This window comes from Dicentrarchus labrax, unplaced genomic scaffold (assembly GCF_905237075.1).
Source record: "Dicentrarchus labrax unplaced genomic scaffold, dlabrax2021, whole genome shotgun sequence".
NCBI classification, from domain to species: domain Eukaryota; kingdom Metazoa; phylum Chordata; class Actinopteri; family Moronidae; genus Dicentrarchus; species Dicentrarchus labrax.
In genome coordinates, this window is record NW_026136705.1 from 30,304,520 (window position 1) to 30,322,979 (window position 18,460).

The following is an 18,460-nucleotide window of genomic DNA, read 5'->3' on the forward strand; positions in this document are numbered from 1 at the left end:
TTTTACATAAACAGTATATAACTTTTTTTTTTTACATGACTGGACAAGTATTCTTTATATTTACTTACTTATATAGTATATATATTTTCCATTATTATCTTATATGTTCTATTATATCTTATAATATTCTTATTTTGTGATTACACATACTCACGTACTCTTTGCACTACACTCCCCTGTACTGCTGTGTCTGAATTTCTCCTACGGGAGATCAATAAAGGAACAATCTTATCTTATTTCCAGGACGTGAAGGATCACATGCCTGTTTAAGATACCCAATAAAAGTGAATACTTTTAATTCAGATATTTCTGTACTTTAACTCATGTGAAGTTTTTAATGCAGGACTTTTTGTTGTGGTATATTTACTTTTACTTAAGGAAAGGATCTGATCTCATTATGGGCATTTACATAAGACTGTTATCATTTTGTACCACTAGAGGTTGATGTTGGACTGTTTACTCACTGAGGCTGCAGACTCCTCTAATACAATAACTCACTTATCAATACTTATACATTTTACACTATATATTAAACACAGTTTTAAATGACCTTAACAGTAACAAACCTGGACCTTTATGCACCAATCCTCTTTATTTTTATTCAAGTGTTCACATGGTCAGCAAAATCAATCAATCGATCAGTCAAAATCAAGTATTTAAAGAAAATTGTATTTTTCCATAAATTGTCTAAGAAATCTTAAAAATTAATGTCCCCAAGAGGAGATCAATAAAGTATATCTTCTTCTTCTAGTGTTGTGCTAGCATTAGTTTTCTGATGTAACTACCCAGCAAACTATGATGTAGATTAACAGATTTCTCTGCAGCAAATAGCAAGTTAATCAACTTTTAACTAGTTAATCAACTTTTAACAAGCTAATCAACACAAATCATTGTAGCTTCACACTTCACCAAACTGGAGGTTTTATTCACCATTTTAAATTAATTATACAAAACTATATGCAACTTTCACTTTATCCCAAATTGTTATTACAGAAAATTGTCAGAAATGTAACATAGCCGAGCCGAGCATAAGTAGAGGAAGCCATATTTTTGTTCCCAGGATGGTGAAGACATTACGTGACTGACTCTGACTAATACTTGTTGCCTTCTTTGATTGGATTGGTTAGGTTCAGGGTAAAAATGTCTTCGTATCTTCGCCATCCTGAGGGAAAAAAAATTGCTGCACAGAAAAGAATAAAGTTGACCGAGGTTTGCTCAACTGTTAATGTCCTCGTAGGATCAATCTCACTCCTTTCTACGTCTGTCTAATCGGTCTTCAGCTCAAAGTCGTTCCTCTGCCTGAGGAGGCCGTGGAAAGATCTTTCAGGGAACCGGAAGAAGTTTCTGTTCCGCTCGAGATCCTGAGCGTTGAAAATACGAGTCGCTAAAGCTTGTTGTATGGCCGGAGACTCACAGGGGTGATGCCGCACGCTGTGGCTCACGTTCCTCTGCGGCTCAATGACTAACAGACCCAGAGTGTCGACTTCCTCCTCCGCGATACGTCCAGTGGAACTGTTGAGTGTCTTCCTGGTTTCCGTTCCTACTGTACCTTTCGTCTCATTACGTCCAAAGTCTTCACTGGATCCGTTGGTTTTACAGCTTCTGCTAATGTCTGCAGTTGAATTGGGTTTGATAGTCTCATTAAATGTATCAACTGAGACACTCTCATTAAAAAGGGGATTACCTGAGCAGCTTATAATGGTGTCAGTTAGTCTTGGTCCGTTGGCTGTCCTCGTTCTGGGTTTTCGGGGTCTTGGAGCTCCAGTTTCCTGAATGTTTCGGCGCAGATAGGTTGCGTAGTCCTGAACCAGGCGACATAACCCCGATTTATAGGACAGACGCAGTGACTCAGCTGATCCTAACGGCACAGAGTTCAGACGAACCTGTTGGAACAAGAATAAAAGAGTTTTCAAATCGACAACACGAAGAAATTCAACTGCCGACGTTCAGCGTCAACAACACAGGAAGTCCTAGAGGTGGAAAATACGGGTTTGTTTGCTCCCATTTAGTTTTTTATTAGATCTGACACCATTTTTTACTGAAATTTGCATATTGGCGATACAGAAAACAAAAAAAGTTAAAAAAAATATTTTAATTTTCAACCAGTTGACCGTGAATTCTCCGCAATTTTCCGAAATATTGTTTAATGCAAAGGGAAAAACGTTTTCCTGAATTTTAATCACCGCAACTTAGTTTCTTGTGAGTTTCAACAATCATAGAAGTTCTCTAGCGCAAAAAGTTGTCGGTATTATTCTCTCTGGCACAAGTTGCCTTTGATTCTAAATAAATATACAAAAAAAATCACAATAATTTTAACAATTTTCCTTTTGTCCCGCAATAGAAAAAAAGATTTTGGGTACTGGCACCTTTTCTGGTCAAATTCTGGCACCAACCAAGGCGAGAAGACAACAAACAACATTTTCCCTGTTGGCAGATAGTTTTGGAAACATCATTAACAGAACAGATATTTATATGCGGCAGAAATAAAAGTGACCTGGTGAATTCTCATGTGCAGATGAACGGCAGCTCCCGCCAACCACTGCTGCATGGACACTGAGCTCATCCTCTTCTTAGTGGTCATCCTCTCGTAGTGGTCGAGCAGCTCCAGTTTCAGCCAGTTATCGTAGAGCTCCGTGGTTTCCGCCATCTTCTCCTGGTTGTTGGCGATGCCGGGGATCCGGCGCAGGTAGTTGTGGATAATCCAGCCAATCCTGGAGGAACTGCTGATGCCAAAAATCCTCTGGGACCCCTCAGTTGTTAGTCCCCCTTCTGTTGATCCTTGACCTCGGACCTGGAGGGAGAGTCTATGTTTTAGCTGCTTTAGCTTTGTGGTTCAAAGACTTCATGGCTAACGTGCTGATATTTAGCAAGTTTAGTGTATTAGCATGCTAACATGTGCTAATTAGCATTAAACACAAGTACGACTGCGGCTGGATGTCATTAGTTTTGCAGGTATTTGGTCATAAATCACAATACTGGACAAATTCAAAGTTCCATATGTAAGATTCTGAAGCGTTTTGAATATTATTTATCGCACATGAGGTTGTAACAAAACTTTAAATCCAGCTAGCTAACTGTAGCTAAGCGGCTGTGTCTTGGCTGCGCGCCGTGCGTCCGGCATTGGTCGCTTTGTGGCGTTGGCTGACAGAGTGAGTTGGAAACGCCACGATTGACGTTCACATGCACCTTCGGACGATTGCGAGCAATAAGACACCGACTGCAGTTCACCTAACGGCCACCGGTGTCGCTGTTAGCAACTGTTTGACCTGCTGATGAGAAGCCACCGACGGACTTTCTGCGCCGCGTTTCATGACAATCTGTCCAATAATTGTCCAGATATTTCTCTTCCACTGATTTCAGAAAGCTGCATCATATGTTTTGAGCTTCTTTAACCCTCCAATAGTTTCACAAAAACCCAAAAAGTTTGACCCACTTGTTGGGCGACCTGGTCAAAAAGCACGGACAGAGCCAGAGCGACAACGCCGACTCCCCCGTACGTGACCCTGCTGCCTCCCAGCTCCGCCGTCAGGTTGAGGCTGAACGCCGACTGCTGCTCTCCGCTCATGCTCCGCTGTAAGAAGGCGTACTGGTGCTGCAGGGCTGCCGAGGAGTCCAGAGACAGGAAGGTGGTGAGGACGGGGTCCAGGGAGATATCCGGGATGATGCCGGCATCTCGAGCCACGAAGAAGAGCTCCTGGACGGTGGCTGGAGAAGGAAGACACAGACTGCGACCCGTCAGGATCATGGTTGTATCCGTCTGCTTGTTCTCGGTGTTTCTGACCCTCTGTGTGTTTATTTGCCCCAGTCAGACGTTATCAGCACGACCAGCTCACCAAAGCACTCATGAACATCAATACAAACTGTTCACGAGTGGCTCAAACAAACTGGAGTCACTCATTCACATTTATTAAACTCAACTCAGTTGATTTTAGTGAATTTAAATGTGTTCAGTATTTTGAATTATTGGTGATTTACTTCCAGTTTGTTCCATTGACTCATTTTCTTTAAGTTGACTTTATATCATTATAAAATTATAAGCATTATATAGTCTTTATTTCAGTTTATTAATCATCATAAAGCCCAAATATGCATCAAAATAATTCTTAATGATCCATCAAAGATTAAATGTTTGTCCCATAAAAATTAATCAGCTACAATTTTAATAATCAATAAATTATTAATTGTTTTTATTGTACGTCGACTGTTTTTACAGGTAATGTAATAATTTGTTTTAGTGGAAGAAAACCATCACAAAAGTAATATTTGTATAAAGAAGATGCATTTAAGTGACTTTATTCTGATAAATTCTGTTCAAACATTTTAAATAAGTTGCAGTAACTGAATGGAATTAGTACAATTAACTTAATATAGCCAAGTTACTTTCACAATGAATACTTCTAGTTTCTTCTACTCAAATTAAATATATTTTATATCTTTAATAAACTAGCGGTTTAAATCAAACAGTTTAAATTGAACTAACTCGTCAGATTTAACAGTGAAAGATTATAAACACAAATACAGGAAAGTTAAAAGAAAATCAACCATATTTTCCTGCTGGTTGTTGTTTAAACAGTTTTTAGTGGAACAGCTGTGTGGTGGAAACTGATGCAAGGAAATTAAAGAGGAACATCAGGTTGACAAAAAAAAAAACTGTTTCACTTCCCTCCCGGATTGAAAGTTTCAGAAGTTTACTCTGTTGCACCTGAAGCTTAATTTAAACTGTCTGCTTCCATGTGGATGTGAGAGGACACATCAGGTGGAGATCTGCTGTTTGACAGACAAACTGACAAATTAACTTCTTTTCTGTGCAGTTGATTAAATATCATCATGATATCTGAGTTACAGTCTCTGGTTGGTTCGATTATTGATGTTTTTCCAGGTCTGTGCAGTAAAATCACTTTAATGGTCGGTGTCCTGAAATCTGTGGGAACGTTTTAAACAGATAAAATAATCTTTAGAACTTCACCAACATTAGATATGTTTTAGTTTGAAGATCTCCATCCTGGATTTGAGCTGTGAAACAAGATAACTTATCTCTGTTTGTCCTGATTTCTTTGTCATTCTCACTCAAGTTTCTCCTGTCAAAGGTCGAAAGTTCAGGATTTATTTGAAGTTTGTCTCAATAGTATTTAGTTTAGTAGTTCTTGGTGTCATAGAAAGTAATAAACCGTCTGTTCACTGTAAAACCCGACAGCACATCACATAAATGAATCCTCATTCATTCACTTTAATTAATTAAACTCAAAAATGAAATGTTGGAACTACTCAGTTGTTTTAAGAGAATTTAAATGTGTTCAGTATTTTAATTATTGGTGATTTAATTCCAGTTTGTTCCACTGACTCACTTTCTTTAAGTTGACTTATATCATTAAATAAATAACACACATATTTCATCATAAATATAAGCATTATAATGCTTTTACTTCAGTTTATTAATCATCATAAAGCCCAATTATGCATCCAAATAATTCTTAATGATCCACCAAAGTGTAAAGATTACCAAGCTACAATTAATTATTAATAGTTTTATTTTACGTCAGCTGTTTTGACAGGTAAAGTTATAATTTGCTAAACCAGTAAAAGTAAATTCAACTTTAGTGGTAACATTTGTATAAAGAAGATTTATTTAAGTGACTTTATTCAGATTAAGTCTGTTAACACATTTTAATTAAGTTAATTTACCAAAGTTACTTTAACAATAAATACTTCTAGTTACTTCTATTCAAATATCTTTTATATCTTTAATAAACTGAAACAGTTTGAGTTGAACTAACTCATCAGGTTTTACAGTGTTTGAGATTCAGTGCAGCTGATAAATAAAAGTGAACATTAACCTTAACGTCAATAAAGGAGCAGTCAGATAAACAGTGCAGATAAACTGTGTTTGGTCCTTAAGCTCCACTGAGAGTTACAAAGATACTGAGGTTGTTTATAAGTTTAAATCTTCTGAATGTCTGAAACTGCAGCTGCTGACATTGTGTGAGAATTAGTAAATGTTTATGTTTGTTTGTGCAGAAGGCAACCAGCAAAAAGTCCAGGAAGTAAGAAATATTTACACATAATTCCCAGTTTAACCACAGTTTTTAACAGATTATAATAAAGCAGAGATAACGTGTTAGTTACGGAGCTTTAGAGGTGATGAGGACTTTGTTGTTTACGCCAGTTTCTAGTGTTTTACCCTCGTTCCTCTTTTAACTCAAATTCACTATAAGTACATATTTTATTTGGTTATTTTTACACTCACAACTATCACCTGTGAGCAGAAGTTTTACTTCAGTAAGAAACTAAAAAAAAAGTCCTGCATTCAAAATTATATTTAAAAAGTATCAACAACAAACAAAATGATGATTTAATATCAAAATACACTTAAAGCACCAAAAGTAAATGAATGTAAATGATATTATTGGATTATAATTATTGATCCTTTAATGTGTTCATCACTTACTGATGCAGCTGGTAAAGGTGGAGCTAGTTTATTACTTTATGTACTTCTGGCTAAATTGAGGATTTCCCTGCTGGGATTAATATAATAATAATAATAATAATAATAATAAATGATGTATGTATGTAAAGAGAGTATAATAGTGCATTAACTCTTAAAGTGAATAATTCTTAGATTACAGATAAATTATGATTTGATTTGTAATTTTCTAAGATTTGGTATTGGCTTCGTTATTTGTGCGTCGCTTGTGTGGATTCAGTGTTTCCTTTCAGATTATTTATGGAAATAAAACACGGATACGAAGTCAAAAAATAAATGTGTAACCGTTAATTTTATTTTTTTTAAATTTTATTAATTAAAAAAATGCAATGAAACAAACTAATTCAATAACCTGTGCATTTTTTAAAATTAATTTCTTTATTTACTTGTTTATATATTTACTTATATTTATCTGAAACTATTAAAAAAATAAAATAAAATTGGTAGTTTCCGATCTCCGCCGTCGCGTCAAATGACCAACTGACCCTCGCCTTACACTTCCGGTTACAACCAAGTGACGACACGAGCGGATCCTTGAGAACTCTGTCCCGGATGCGGAAGTAAACACACTCCTCGGTTAAAACTCTCCGGAAATCAAAGTTTCGTCTTTAAACACATTTTTCCCGCTTTTACTCTTTTTTTAATAAACGTAATAAAATCTCGGTGCGCTCGCGCCGTCGGACACACTTCCGCGTTGTTGTCCAGGTAACGTCATTGTCCGGACCCCCCCCGCGCGGGTTTGTGCTCAGAGCAGGCGACAGGAGAAGAAGAAGAAGAAGAAGAAGAAGAGGAGGAAGAGGAGGTTCTGTTGCTGCTCGAGGAAGGAGACGACACACAGGTACGTTACCTGTTCCCGGGTGTTCAGGGTGTGTTCGCGGGGTTCTGCTGGTGGACTGAGTCCAACAGAACCGGGTCAGCTGACTGAGAGTGAGTGAGGAAGGTTTCAGGAGGTTCTGGAGGTTTACACTGACATTATAATGTAATGTAATATACCACCATCAAACTGTAATCTCATTACTTTATTACTCCCTGAATATGTGTTATTACATTAAAGCTCTCACAACTGTTTATCTTTAAAATATCTTTAAACTGTTCAACTCAAATATAAATAATATAATAAATAATAATAATAAATCTTTATTTATATTCTGTGTATGTATATATATCTTTTTATATTTCCTTTAATGTGAAAAACTGCTTGGTAATCAACCTGATTCTGAGTAAGTTACAGTAGTTATATCAGAATCAGGTTTATTGTATCAGTAATAATATAAATAAAGATAAAAAATAGACACAATAAAAGGTTATTTAACGGTACAGGTTATATTTACTGTGAGCTGTGGCGCCCTCTCAGCGTTATAGTCCACTCTGATCCAAATATCCACTTAAAAAACAAGATTGGCTTGTTATTATCTCACAATATAAATATATATATATAATAATATAAATCCCATTACATACAGAATGTGTTGTTACAGAGTTAATACTTACAATAAAGGAGTAATATTACTACTTTATGATGACGATTAAAATCCAGTTTTGTTTGTTAAAATTAAAGTAATGTAAATATTTCTATAGCTATAATAGTGACTTTACAGATACTAGTTTAAACAGGAATAAAATACACAAATACAAGAAAACAAACAAACAAATGATACAAACGTGCAGAACGTCTGTATGGTAAATATATAAGAAACAAGATATAATGATGGTGATTTAATGTCGTTACTGATGTTAAAATGGGAGCATTTCTTATGACACACTATTATTATTATTATTAAATATAGAAAATATATATATTATTATCCCAAACTAACAATATTAAACAAAGCATTTAAGTCCAAATGTCTTTAAATGTCTTGTTTTGTTTAATACAAACTGTAATGCGATAAGTTATTTTAACTTAAAAGAATTGCAAGAGTATTTTCAAATTGTAACACAAATTCAATTTTGTAAGTTAAAAAATATTCTTGATTAAGTAGTTTTTACTTGGTATTTTGTTTTTATTATTATTATTATTATTATTACATTGTCACTGTGAATCAGACACTCAGGGGGTTCCAGGTTATCTGTGTGGAATTTACTACTGATAGTACTAATCAATAACTTTGATAACATTGATTTGATTTATTTCAACCAAACCAGAGTTGCTGGAACAGCAGAGAGAATGAAGTTACGATGTTATGATGATCTGTGAGGTAAAATTAGTGTTTTTGTCTCTGGAGTCTGGTGGAGAGTGAAAGTGACATTACGGCTGTTTGTGGTTAAACTAACTTTAGTGAACGTGTATTTTCACCTCTAACTCTGTGAATTATGGGATTATTTTGCTGAAACCAGAGTTGGTGACTGTTAGAAAAGACTAACAGAAACAGTTCTGCTGAGTTTTATTTTGTGTCTGTCCAGCTTGAAGTGTATTTTATGATTATCTGCGAGGTAAAATTACTGGTTTTGTCAATGGAGTCTGGTTCTTATTGTCTGAGAGGCCGGTGCTCTAGTACGACATCTAGTGGCCGTGAATCTCTTATACAACCTTTAATTATCGCGTATTATTTGCCACTTGGGGGGGCAACACTGACATCTCAGCAGACACAGAGACACATTTAAAGTAATTTAGAGTCATATTTGTGTCTGTAAATCTCTGTAAGTCTGTGTGGCGTCCACAAACTGCGAGCTCTGTGCATCAAACACAACAACCAATAAACCTGCTGAACCATCGTTTACTTTCCCTCCAGCAGCCATGAGTCAGCGGACGGAGCGACGGGGGATACACGTGGACCAGTCTGATCTGCTGTGCAAGAAGGGATGCGGTTACTATGGCAACGCAGCATGGCAGGGCCTGTGCTCCAAGTGCTGGCGGGAGGAGTACCAGCGGGTGCGGCAGAAACAGATCCAGGACGACTGGGCCTTGGCAGAAAAGTAAGTCAGAACCTTCTGCCGCATTGTTGGCAGCAGCTTCTCCTCCTGTTTATGACTCACTCACCGCGCCCTGTCCGATGCTCTCAGGCTGCAGCGAGAGGAGGAGGCGGCGTATGCCAGTAGTCACGGAGCGCAGACGCACCCCCAGTCCGCAGCGCCGGCGCCGCAGCCACAGGGCGCCCCCGGGCACGCCTCCCTGGGACCCTTCTCCAAGTTTGAGGAGAAGAAGACGAATGAGAAGACGCGGAAAGTGACGACGGTGAAGAAGTTCTTCAGCCCGTCATCTCGCACCGCCCCAAAGAAAGGTACGACACTCAGAGCCGTTTGCTTCAGCCTCAGTCTTAACCTGTTTGCTTGTTCTAAATGTGGTTCTTCCTCCATCAGAAACCCAGGAGGGAAAGACTCCGAGTCCGTCCATTAGCCGCCATGCGAGCTTCGATACGGATCAGGTGTCAAAGGACTTTGTTGAGTTCCTGAAGAACCTCCAGAAGCCCGGTCGGGAGATCCACAAGCAGTGCCGAACCTTCATCATGAACATGTCGAGCAAGAAGGTCGTAATAACAACAGTTCTAATAATAAAAGCTTAACATGAGCCGATCAATACACCGATCGGCGCCGTATGACCCTCCAACCTCTCGTCTTACAGGACCTCGGCGCCGACGAGCTGTCGGAGTGCGTTCAGGATTTCTACCAGAACATGGCGGACCGCTTGATGAGCCACTTTAAAGGTCGGTTCACACACATCAACCTCTAGATGGCAGCACAAACAGGCTCCTCCTCCTCCTCGCTGCGGCTCGTTAGCTCTAATTAACGTGTTAATTGGCGTATTGATTAACGTGTTCTGATGAATCTTTGATCAGGTTCTTCGGAGTCCGTGGAGCAGGTGATGGACCAGGTGGAAAAGTACATAATGAGTCGTCTGTATAAGAGCGTCTTCTGTCCCGAAACCACCGATGACGAGAAGAAAGATCTGGCCACGCAGAAGAGGATCAGGTGGGCGGCGACGTTCACATATTGATCCACGTTTATTGGATATTTATCATAGTCAGTGTTTATCAATAACCGCTGATAAACTCAGTAACTGAAGGAAGTTTGTGTAAAACGAGAGATTTGGATGAATTTTTAGCAGATTATTTCCTGTTTTTCTAACATTTTTAGGAGCTTTTTATTTAATTATGTGTAATCTATTATTTATTTAGTTAATTTTTAACAATCATACAGACTTAATAGGCTCATTTTTTGGCTGTTTATCAAAGAGAGAAGCTCAGTAAATATAACTTGTGTTAAACTTTAGATCTTAAATAATAATTTAAACTTAAAAAATAACAATTACATTTAGTTTTCTCCACATAAATTAATAAAATGCTGAGATATCGACCTAATGTGTATATTTTTAAAGGTTTTCTTACACCCTTTAAAATCAAGAAGGCCTTGCGACCCCCTGTAAAGCTTTGGCGCCCCCTAGTGGGGGTCCCGACCCTCAGGTTGGGAACCCACTGATCTAAAATAGATCAATTTGGCAGGTTAGCGATGAAATATCAACACATTCATGAGAAGATAACCCTTCTATGACCTTTACTCCTGTGTCAACCCCAACTTTATAAAACCTGAGGGTCGGGACCCCACTAGGGGACGCCAAAGCTTCACAGGGGGGGACGTGAGGCCTTCTTGATTTTGATTTTAAAGGGTGAAAGAAAACGTATTAATATGTACAGTAGGCCTTTATAAAATGAGATGAGATACGAGATGATAAGAGTAAAGAAAAGACAATAAAATAGAAAAATATCTCATTTCATCACTTTTTTTGAATAAAACTGAATGAAGTTGTTGTTTTTTAAGTTTAGATTATTGTTTAAGATCCAAACTTTGAAGACCTGAACACAACAGAGAGACGTCACTGTCTGATAAACAGTCTCGTCCTGCGTTAGAAAACAACCAGAAACACTGAATCTGTTAAAAAAGAAGCCTATTAAGTTCTTTATGATTGTTAAAAATTAAATTAAATACTAACACAGACACAGAATTGTATAAAAACATTATAAAAATATCAGAAAAACTAATTTCTAATCAATATTTCAATATTAACAGGAAATAATCTGCTCAAAATTCATCCAGTTCTCTGGTTTTACACAAACTTCCCTTTTAGCTTTTTCTCTCGTAAATATAAAGTCGACGACTGACTGTGAGTCTCTGTATCCGCAGGGCGTTACACTGGGTGACCATCCAGATGCTGTGTGTGTCTATGGATGAAGAAATCCCAGAAGTCTCTGAGAATGTGGTCAAAGCAATAACAGGTCAGAGTGCGACTCCCTCGCCTCACCCTTCCCCTGGGCTACAGTAGAAACATGGCAGAGTCCAACGACTGTTTTTAATTAACAATTAGTCTGTATTATTTATTTATTATTTATGTTCTTGAATCATTTATGAATCATTTTTGTTTTTAAAATTTCTGAAATTAAATAAAAATCCTGAGTTAACATTTTTAAATTCCCTTTTTTTCCGAATATCCAGTCCGAGATATTAAATTAAATTTAAATTTACCATCAAAGACGACATTGTTACATTTGAGCAGCTGGAACCAGTATTTTTGTGGGGAATCTTTGCATTAAAATGACTTAAGGGACCACTGTGTTGGATTTTAGTGGCATCTAGTGGTGAAGTTGCAGATTGCAACCAACTGAATACAGCTCAGCCTTCGAAGTGTGTACGAGAAACTACGGTGGAACATAAAAGCCTCAATATAGAGTCAGTGTTTGATAAAAACATCTCATTCTAAAGTAACAAAAACACAACAATTATTATATTTAGGTGATAAAACACTAATGAAAACATACGTATGAGTGTTACTGACAATAAAACCTCCTAAATCAGGGTTCAAACAGTTGACAGCGAACAACAAAGATGATATAAAATGTATAGAAACTAATGTGAAGATACCAGTTTGAGACCTCTGTCCTAAATGTTGCACACTGGATTGTTTAACTTTAATTTTAATTGTTTAATTATTTGTTTTTCTGTTCTGGAAATCACAAAACCGCCCTCGGACCAGATACAGGCCGTCTTAAAAGTCTAAAATCATCTGAATTTAAGGTCTTAAATTGTCTTAAATATGATTTTGACAGGTCTTAAAATGTGATCAGATTAATGAAGTTTACATTGTTTGTGTAAAGTTTCAGTCTTGCCAGTATGGATGTAAAATAGGTCTTAAATTTAACCATTTAAAACCCTGTAAACCAATCAGATTCCTTCATTTTAAACCATATTTGCATCATGCAGACTCATCAGCAACCTGCTACCCAACACAGACTTTAAACAACAGCCCACATTAGCTTTAATGCTAAAGTCTTATCCAACTCGCACACTCATCTCTTCCTGTACTTTAACCTGCCGAACCAACCGAACGCTCCAGGTATCTAACGAGCTGCTTACAGTGCGTCAACGTACCTGCTAATGTCACTGCGGTCGGATGCTGGTGGTCTTTACTCTTCGTCTACTGCTAACAACAAGCTGTCTGCACATGAAACTAAAGCACTAGCTAGTTTACTTTGTTTAACTTCTGTCAGTGGTGTAACATCGGCCAGCTGCTGTCAATCAAACATAGACACGCCCCCTTTCAGACAGCTGAGACAGGGTAAGCTAGGTTGTATTTAAAGGTCCAGGTGTAACATTTAGGAGGTTTTATTGTCAGAAATGTGATATAATATTTATAGGGATGTTTTCATTAGTGTTTAATCACCATAATATAAGAATCTTTGTGTTTTCGTTTACGTAGAATAAGACGTTTTTATCTACAGAGGAATCTTCTAGTGGCAGGGTCCGCCATGTTTTCTACAGTAGCCCAGAACAGACAAACCAAACGTTGTCGGCCACCGTAGTTTCTGTCTATTACGCCGCTAGACGCCACTAAATGCTACACACTGGTTCTTTAAAGGTCGGACAGTTAGAGATAGATCATCTCAACAAGATACAAATAAAAGTATCTGCATGGCCGGATACACCGAGAGGCTGCAATCAACAACACAGTTATTTAATCATTTTAGTTTGTAAAATGTCTGAAATGAAAGAAAAATCCTCATCACAGATTCTCAGAACATCTTTAAATTCCCTCTTTTATCCAACCGAGATATTAAATTAAATTTGTTTTATTAAATTTAAATCAAAGACGACTAAGAAAGCAGCTGGAACCAGTAAATATTTACTGTAATCTTTGTTTATTGACTTTAATGACCAGTGTGTTTTTAGTGGCATCTAGTGGTGAAGTTTCAGATTGCAACCAACTGAATACAGCTCAGCCTTCCGAGTGTCTCAAGAACAAAAACATAATTATTATTTTCAGGTGATTAAACACTAATGAAAACATCCCTATAAATATTATATCACATTACTGACAATAGATCCTCCTCAATGTGACACACTGGAGCTTTAAATCAATAATTAAAACTTACTGATCACTTTTCTATGTGTCTTTGTCTCCAGATATCATTGAGATTGACTCGAAGAGGGTTCCTCGGGACAAACTCAGGTGCATCACTAGCTGCAGTAAAAACATCTTCAGCGCCATCAGGATCACGAAGAACGAGCCGGCCTCGGCGGACGACTTCCTCCCGGCGCTCATTTACATCGTGCTCAAAGCCAACCCTCCGCGGCTGCAGTCCAACATCCAGTACATCACCCGCTTCTGTAACCCCAGCAGGCTGATGACCGGAGAGGACGGCTACTACTTCACCAACCTGGTCCGTTTGACTTCAGTCCTCATCGGAGCTCGATAACTAATTAATTCAACTTTAAATCCGTCAACAAATATTTAAACTCCTGACAGAAATATCAGCGTAAAGTCGTCAGAGGTGATAGTTTCAGTTTTTGAGGGTTTAAATCTTAATAAATAAATATTTGAAGATGTTTTTTTATCTTTGATTGCTGCATAATTATTATATTGTAGAAAAATACTCAGTGAACGTCTGTAACTCTAGTTTCTTTAGATCTTTTGTAGCAACAAGAAGAGATGTCTGAACTTTATCTTTATCTCATCTGATCATTAAAATACGCAGATATTTTGAAAGATGAACGCAGACTACTGCCCCCTGTTGGCATGGAGAGTTACTACTAGGGATGTCCTGATCCGATCCGAGTCATTTGATATTGATAATCTGCCGATAACGAGTCCTGATCCAGACAGCGAATGAGGTTGATTATTTCTCATCGGTTACTTCAACCATCCTAAAGCTAAACGCTGCAGTGTTTATGCTAAGCTAAGCTGCCGACCTATTCAACTAATAGATAAGAGTTGAGATCTTTTCATGTTCCTCCACCAGAAACCACATAAACTCCTCTAATATTGAGCTGTGTTTCGTTCTCTTTCAGTGCTGTGCGGCGGCGTTCATCGAGAAGCTGGATGCTCAGTCTCTCAATCTCTCCCCAGAGGAATTCGAGCGCTACATGTCGGGCCAAGCCTCGCCGCGGTTCAACAGCTCGGAGGTAGACTGGCCCCAGACTGGCCCGGCGCCCGGCGTGGCCCCCGCCAACCCCGTCCTGGCTCAGCTCAATCACAACCTGGAGCTGCTGTCGGGCCTCAGCAGCCGGCAGGAGACGCTGATGGAGGCGGCTCAGAGTCTGCAGGCCGACCTCCTCTCCTGGCCCGAGGGCGTTCAGCGCGAGGTGCAAGACATCCTGGAGAAATATCCTCTGGAGATTCTGCCTCGCACAGCTTCGGCCATCGACGCCAACAACATAGACAACGACAACCTGCCGCCGCCGCTCACGCCGCAGGTGTTCGCTGGGTAGCAGCCGTCTAAAACGGGAGAAAAACATTTCACACACGGCAACGGTACTCCACACTAAACGCCATCTCGCTACGCGTCTTCTGCACTTTAAACACCTCGTCACACCCGTGTTTATATTCAGTGGTTCCCAACCTGGAGGTCAAAGCTCCACCGGGGGGGTCGCAACGCCTTCTTGATTTTAAAGGGTGTAAGAAAACTTTAAAAATATACACAATCGGCCGGTAATTCAGAACAATTTTGTTCATTTATGTGAAGAAAACTAAGTGAAATTGTTGTTTTCTCAGATTATCATTATTCATATAATAAATAAAAGCTAAAACCACCAAAGAGCTGTTAAAACAATGAGCAGAAAACACAGAATTTGTCTAAAAAGAAGCATCTGAAGTCTGTATGATTGTTAAATTATCTGCTCAAAATTCATCCAAATCTCCAAACTTCTTTAAGTTATTGTGTAAAACAATAAAACAGTATTTGGGTTTAATGTAGTTTATCAGCAACTGTTATTGTTATACATTGAATATAATACGAAATAAACACTTAAAATAAATCACTCGTGAGGATAAAGGTCGGGAACCACTAATATATTTTAATCAGATTGCAGCGATCAGTGGATTTACTCTCTGGGGTAAAATAAATATGCTAAAATGTCTTATTGTTATTATTATTCTGTCAGTTTCCTTTACTAAGTTGTCTGGACGGTGCTAACCTTCGAAAGGTCGGAGAGCCACAGAGTTCAAAATGGAGGAAGCTAACATGTAGCGTAGTATTTGTGTTTCACGCTCCACTAATAATTAAACGTTTGCTGTCAGACGTTAAACTCACATTCACAGTAACTCTTCAAAATAAAACGTTGATCATATCTTCCCAAATCTTTCAACTCTCGTTAAAAAACGGTTTGGTTACGCTAATCTTTAATAGTACTAACGTTTACTGTCAGCATTAAGTTGGATCTACTCTTTGTTCCCCCCATTGCTAATGTTAAAATGCTAAAGTTAGGTAGAAACAATACAGTACATTTCACTCTGTGTGGCCTTCTTGTGTTTTTATTTATCTTTTTTTATTAAATTTATCTTTTTTTATCAAATTTATGTGACTTCACTTAGATTTTAGCCTTTTTTACTTAGAAATAGTGGATAAAGGTTAAAAAGTTGATTTAAAAAGTGTGCCACAAATCAATTAAATCACCTACATATCCTAAATCAACTCACATTTACACCAAAATCAGGATTTAGACATTTTTCTGTAAAATGAAAACAGAAAATAAAAAATTAACTGTTTCTCATTTAAAAAACAAAAAAAACGAAAACAGAAAATGAATAAACGAGCTGTTTTGTTCCACTCTGACCTTTGACATCCAGTATAAACTGTGTCTGTGTTTCTGTTTTGAGGTCAGTTAGACTTTGATAACAGTTTCTTTGCTGTGTTTAATATTCGGTTTTATTTGTGTGTTGAACTGAAATCATCGAGCTGTAAATGAAACAGGAAACCGCTCTGGAACAAAAACTCATTATTGTCGAGCATCAAATCAACATGAAGAGATGCTTCAGTTTCTGTAAACACTGTTTTTAATATTGTCTTGTTTGTAGAATTCAGCTGTATAATGAACCTGAATGTAACACGACTGAATGGTCTCTTATAATTCTTGTAAATATGAAATAATATCAAATTATTTTTTGTTTTGACCATGAAAAAGATAAAAAAAAACCTTGTATTTGAATTTTAACTCTTTGGGTTGTAAAACAGAAATAACCACTCCTATTGATCGTAACGTCTCCTGACCCATAGATGCTATGAATAATGTATTTTAAATATAGATTTATTTTGCTGTTTGTGATGTTCTGTATAATATTAACTGTGTGCTGTGAGTCTGATTGCCTGTTGAAACGCTGCTGCTGTGCTAACTGACGTTGAATTAAAAACCTACATTCGACCCGGTTTGATTGCTGTTAGCAGATTAACTGAGAACCACGTGTGGTGTTACTCGCTGGGGTTCTTTAACGTCAGTCATTGGATTGATTTTTTAATTTAAACTCAATTTATGAGACACATGACAGGGAATATCTCCGATGTGGGATCAATAAAGTCTGTTTCATCTTACTTGTAACGGAGTATTTATTGGCAGAAATTGATTGAAGGTATGTTTTCATTAGTGCAGTGTTACTCAAACCTTTTTAATACCGGTCTATGTGAGTAAATGAGAAAGACCCATTGTGGTCGAAACAGCTCTTTAGTTTATTGATTATTGCCACACCTTCTTTTGTTTATTGTTTTTCTTAGACTTTTAAAAAATTAATATTTTATAAGTAAATTTTTTTTATTTATATATATATATTTTTTTTCATTTTACGGAAATTATCCTTTCATTGAAAGTGCCCTTGGTTGTTTGTTCTTTTAAAATATAAAAAATATAAGAATTTGTGACAAAAATTCGTGTTAAGCAAAAAAAACTACCCTAACCCATATACCTATATACTAAATACTTATTTGACTTGGAATAAACAGTAAAAACCAAACTTGCAAATTTAACCTGAGAATAAAAGTGGAGGGTATAAATAGAGAAGCAGGGAGCTCTGGTCACTTCTCACTTGGATGTCGACCGAGCAACATCTTTCATTTGGATCACAATCCTGCCTCAATACACCAGAAAACTTCAATAACTGTTTATGCCTGATCTTTTTCTTTTTGAAATCTCGACAATGGAAGTTCAAGATGAACTTCATGATGTTGGCACTGAGAACACAACAAATCTTCTGGATGCAGTAGCAATGTTCATCAGTGTGGAAGACTTCATGCCTGTTGAACTGTATGTGGGACTACACTCTACAACAGTATCCTATCCCCATCACTACACCACATCTTTCTCCCACGTTTCAAATCACCTTTACTGAAGCCACATTACCACATGCTGAAGAAACACGAAGACTTGACCAAGTACAGGAATCCGTGCCCTTAAAAATGCTCTGGGACACACTCTTGGATATGTAGATGGTGGGTACTAACTACTAACTTGGGCAAGTTGAGCTATCAACCCAGCTTGCATCCTTCGTGAGGAGGAAGCCAATCCAAGCTACGAGTGAACATTCAGAGACGTACCCCCAGGGGATCCCGAGAGGGGGGGAGGATGAGATCCCCAACAGGACGGACCTACGGATTATGACCCATGCAGACGGCCAGACGACGATGAAAGCAAAATGCATCTGGGGGAAAGTATGCAAGAATCTGCAGGGCCTCAAAATCCACCGGGCCAGGATGAAATGCTTGGACAAGGAGAAACAGGCGCAAC

At 37.8% G+C, this 18,460-nt stretch overlaps 2 protein-coding genes across 2 annotated transcripts; one reads left to right on the top strand and one right to left on the bottom strand.

Annotated features, from left to right (window-relative positions):
* Window positions 1-573: 573 nt before the first annotated feature.
* On the bottom strand, window positions 574-3,804 carry LOC127364363 (uncharacterized). The gene is made up of 3 exons (XM_051401833.1): window positions 3,434-3,804; window positions 2,495-2,791; window positions 574-1,883 (listed from the first exon to the last, which is right to left on the bottom strand). Exons 1-3 carry the CDS (start codon window positions 3,743-3,745, stop codon window positions 1,266-1,268), a joined length of 1,227 nt encoding a protein of 408 aa, XP_051257793.1. The 5' UTR covers window positions 3,746-3,804; the 3' UTR covers window positions 574-1,265.
* A 3,207-nt stretch (window positions 3,805-7,011) lies between these two features.
* On the top strand, window positions 7,012-17,274 carry rabgef1 (RAB guanine nucleotide exchange factor (GEF) 1). The gene is made up of 9 exons (XM_051401823.1): window positions 7,012-7,319; window positions 9,214-9,397; window positions 9,485-9,702; window positions 9,782-9,948; window positions 10,044-10,125; window positions 10,258-10,390; window positions 11,600-11,691; window positions 13,874-14,130; window positions 14,759-17,274. Exons 2-9 carry the CDS (start codon window positions 9,219-9,221, stop codon window positions 15,176-15,178), a joined length of 1,548 nt encoding a protein of 515 aa, XP_051257783.1. The 5' UTR covers window positions 7,012-7,319; window positions 9,214-9,218; the 3' UTR covers window positions 15,179-17,274.
* The last annotated feature ends 1,186 nt before the right edge of the window (window positions 17,275-18,460 follow it).

Bases quoted from the DNA above. Each gene is read 5' to 3' on its own strand.
- LOC127364363 (XM_051401833.1), bottom strand. From the start codon at position 3,745: ATGATCCTGACGGGTCGCAGTCTGTGTCTTCCTTCTCCAGCCACCGTC. The intron at 2,792-3,433 runs GTGGGTCAAACT...CTCTCCCTCCAG, and splicing joins TTGACCAGGTCGCCCAACAA to GTCCGAGGTCAAGGATCAAC. The intron at 1,884-2,494 runs GTCACTTTTATT...TTGTTCCAACAG, and splicing joins TGCACATGAGAATTCACCAG to GTTCGTCTGAACTCTGTGCC.
- rabgef1 (XM_051401823.1), top strand. From the start codon at position 9,219: ATGAGTCAGCGGACGGAGCGACGGGGGATACACGTGGACCAGTCTGAT. The intron at 9,398-9,484 runs GTAAGTCAGAAC...CGATGCTCTCAG, and splicing joins GACTGGGCCTTGGCAGAAAA to GCTGCAGCGAGAGGAGGAGG. The intron at 11,692-13,873 runs GTCAGAGTGCGA...CTTTGTCTCCAG, and splicing joins TGTGGTCAAAGCAATAACAG to ATATCATTGAGATTGACTCG.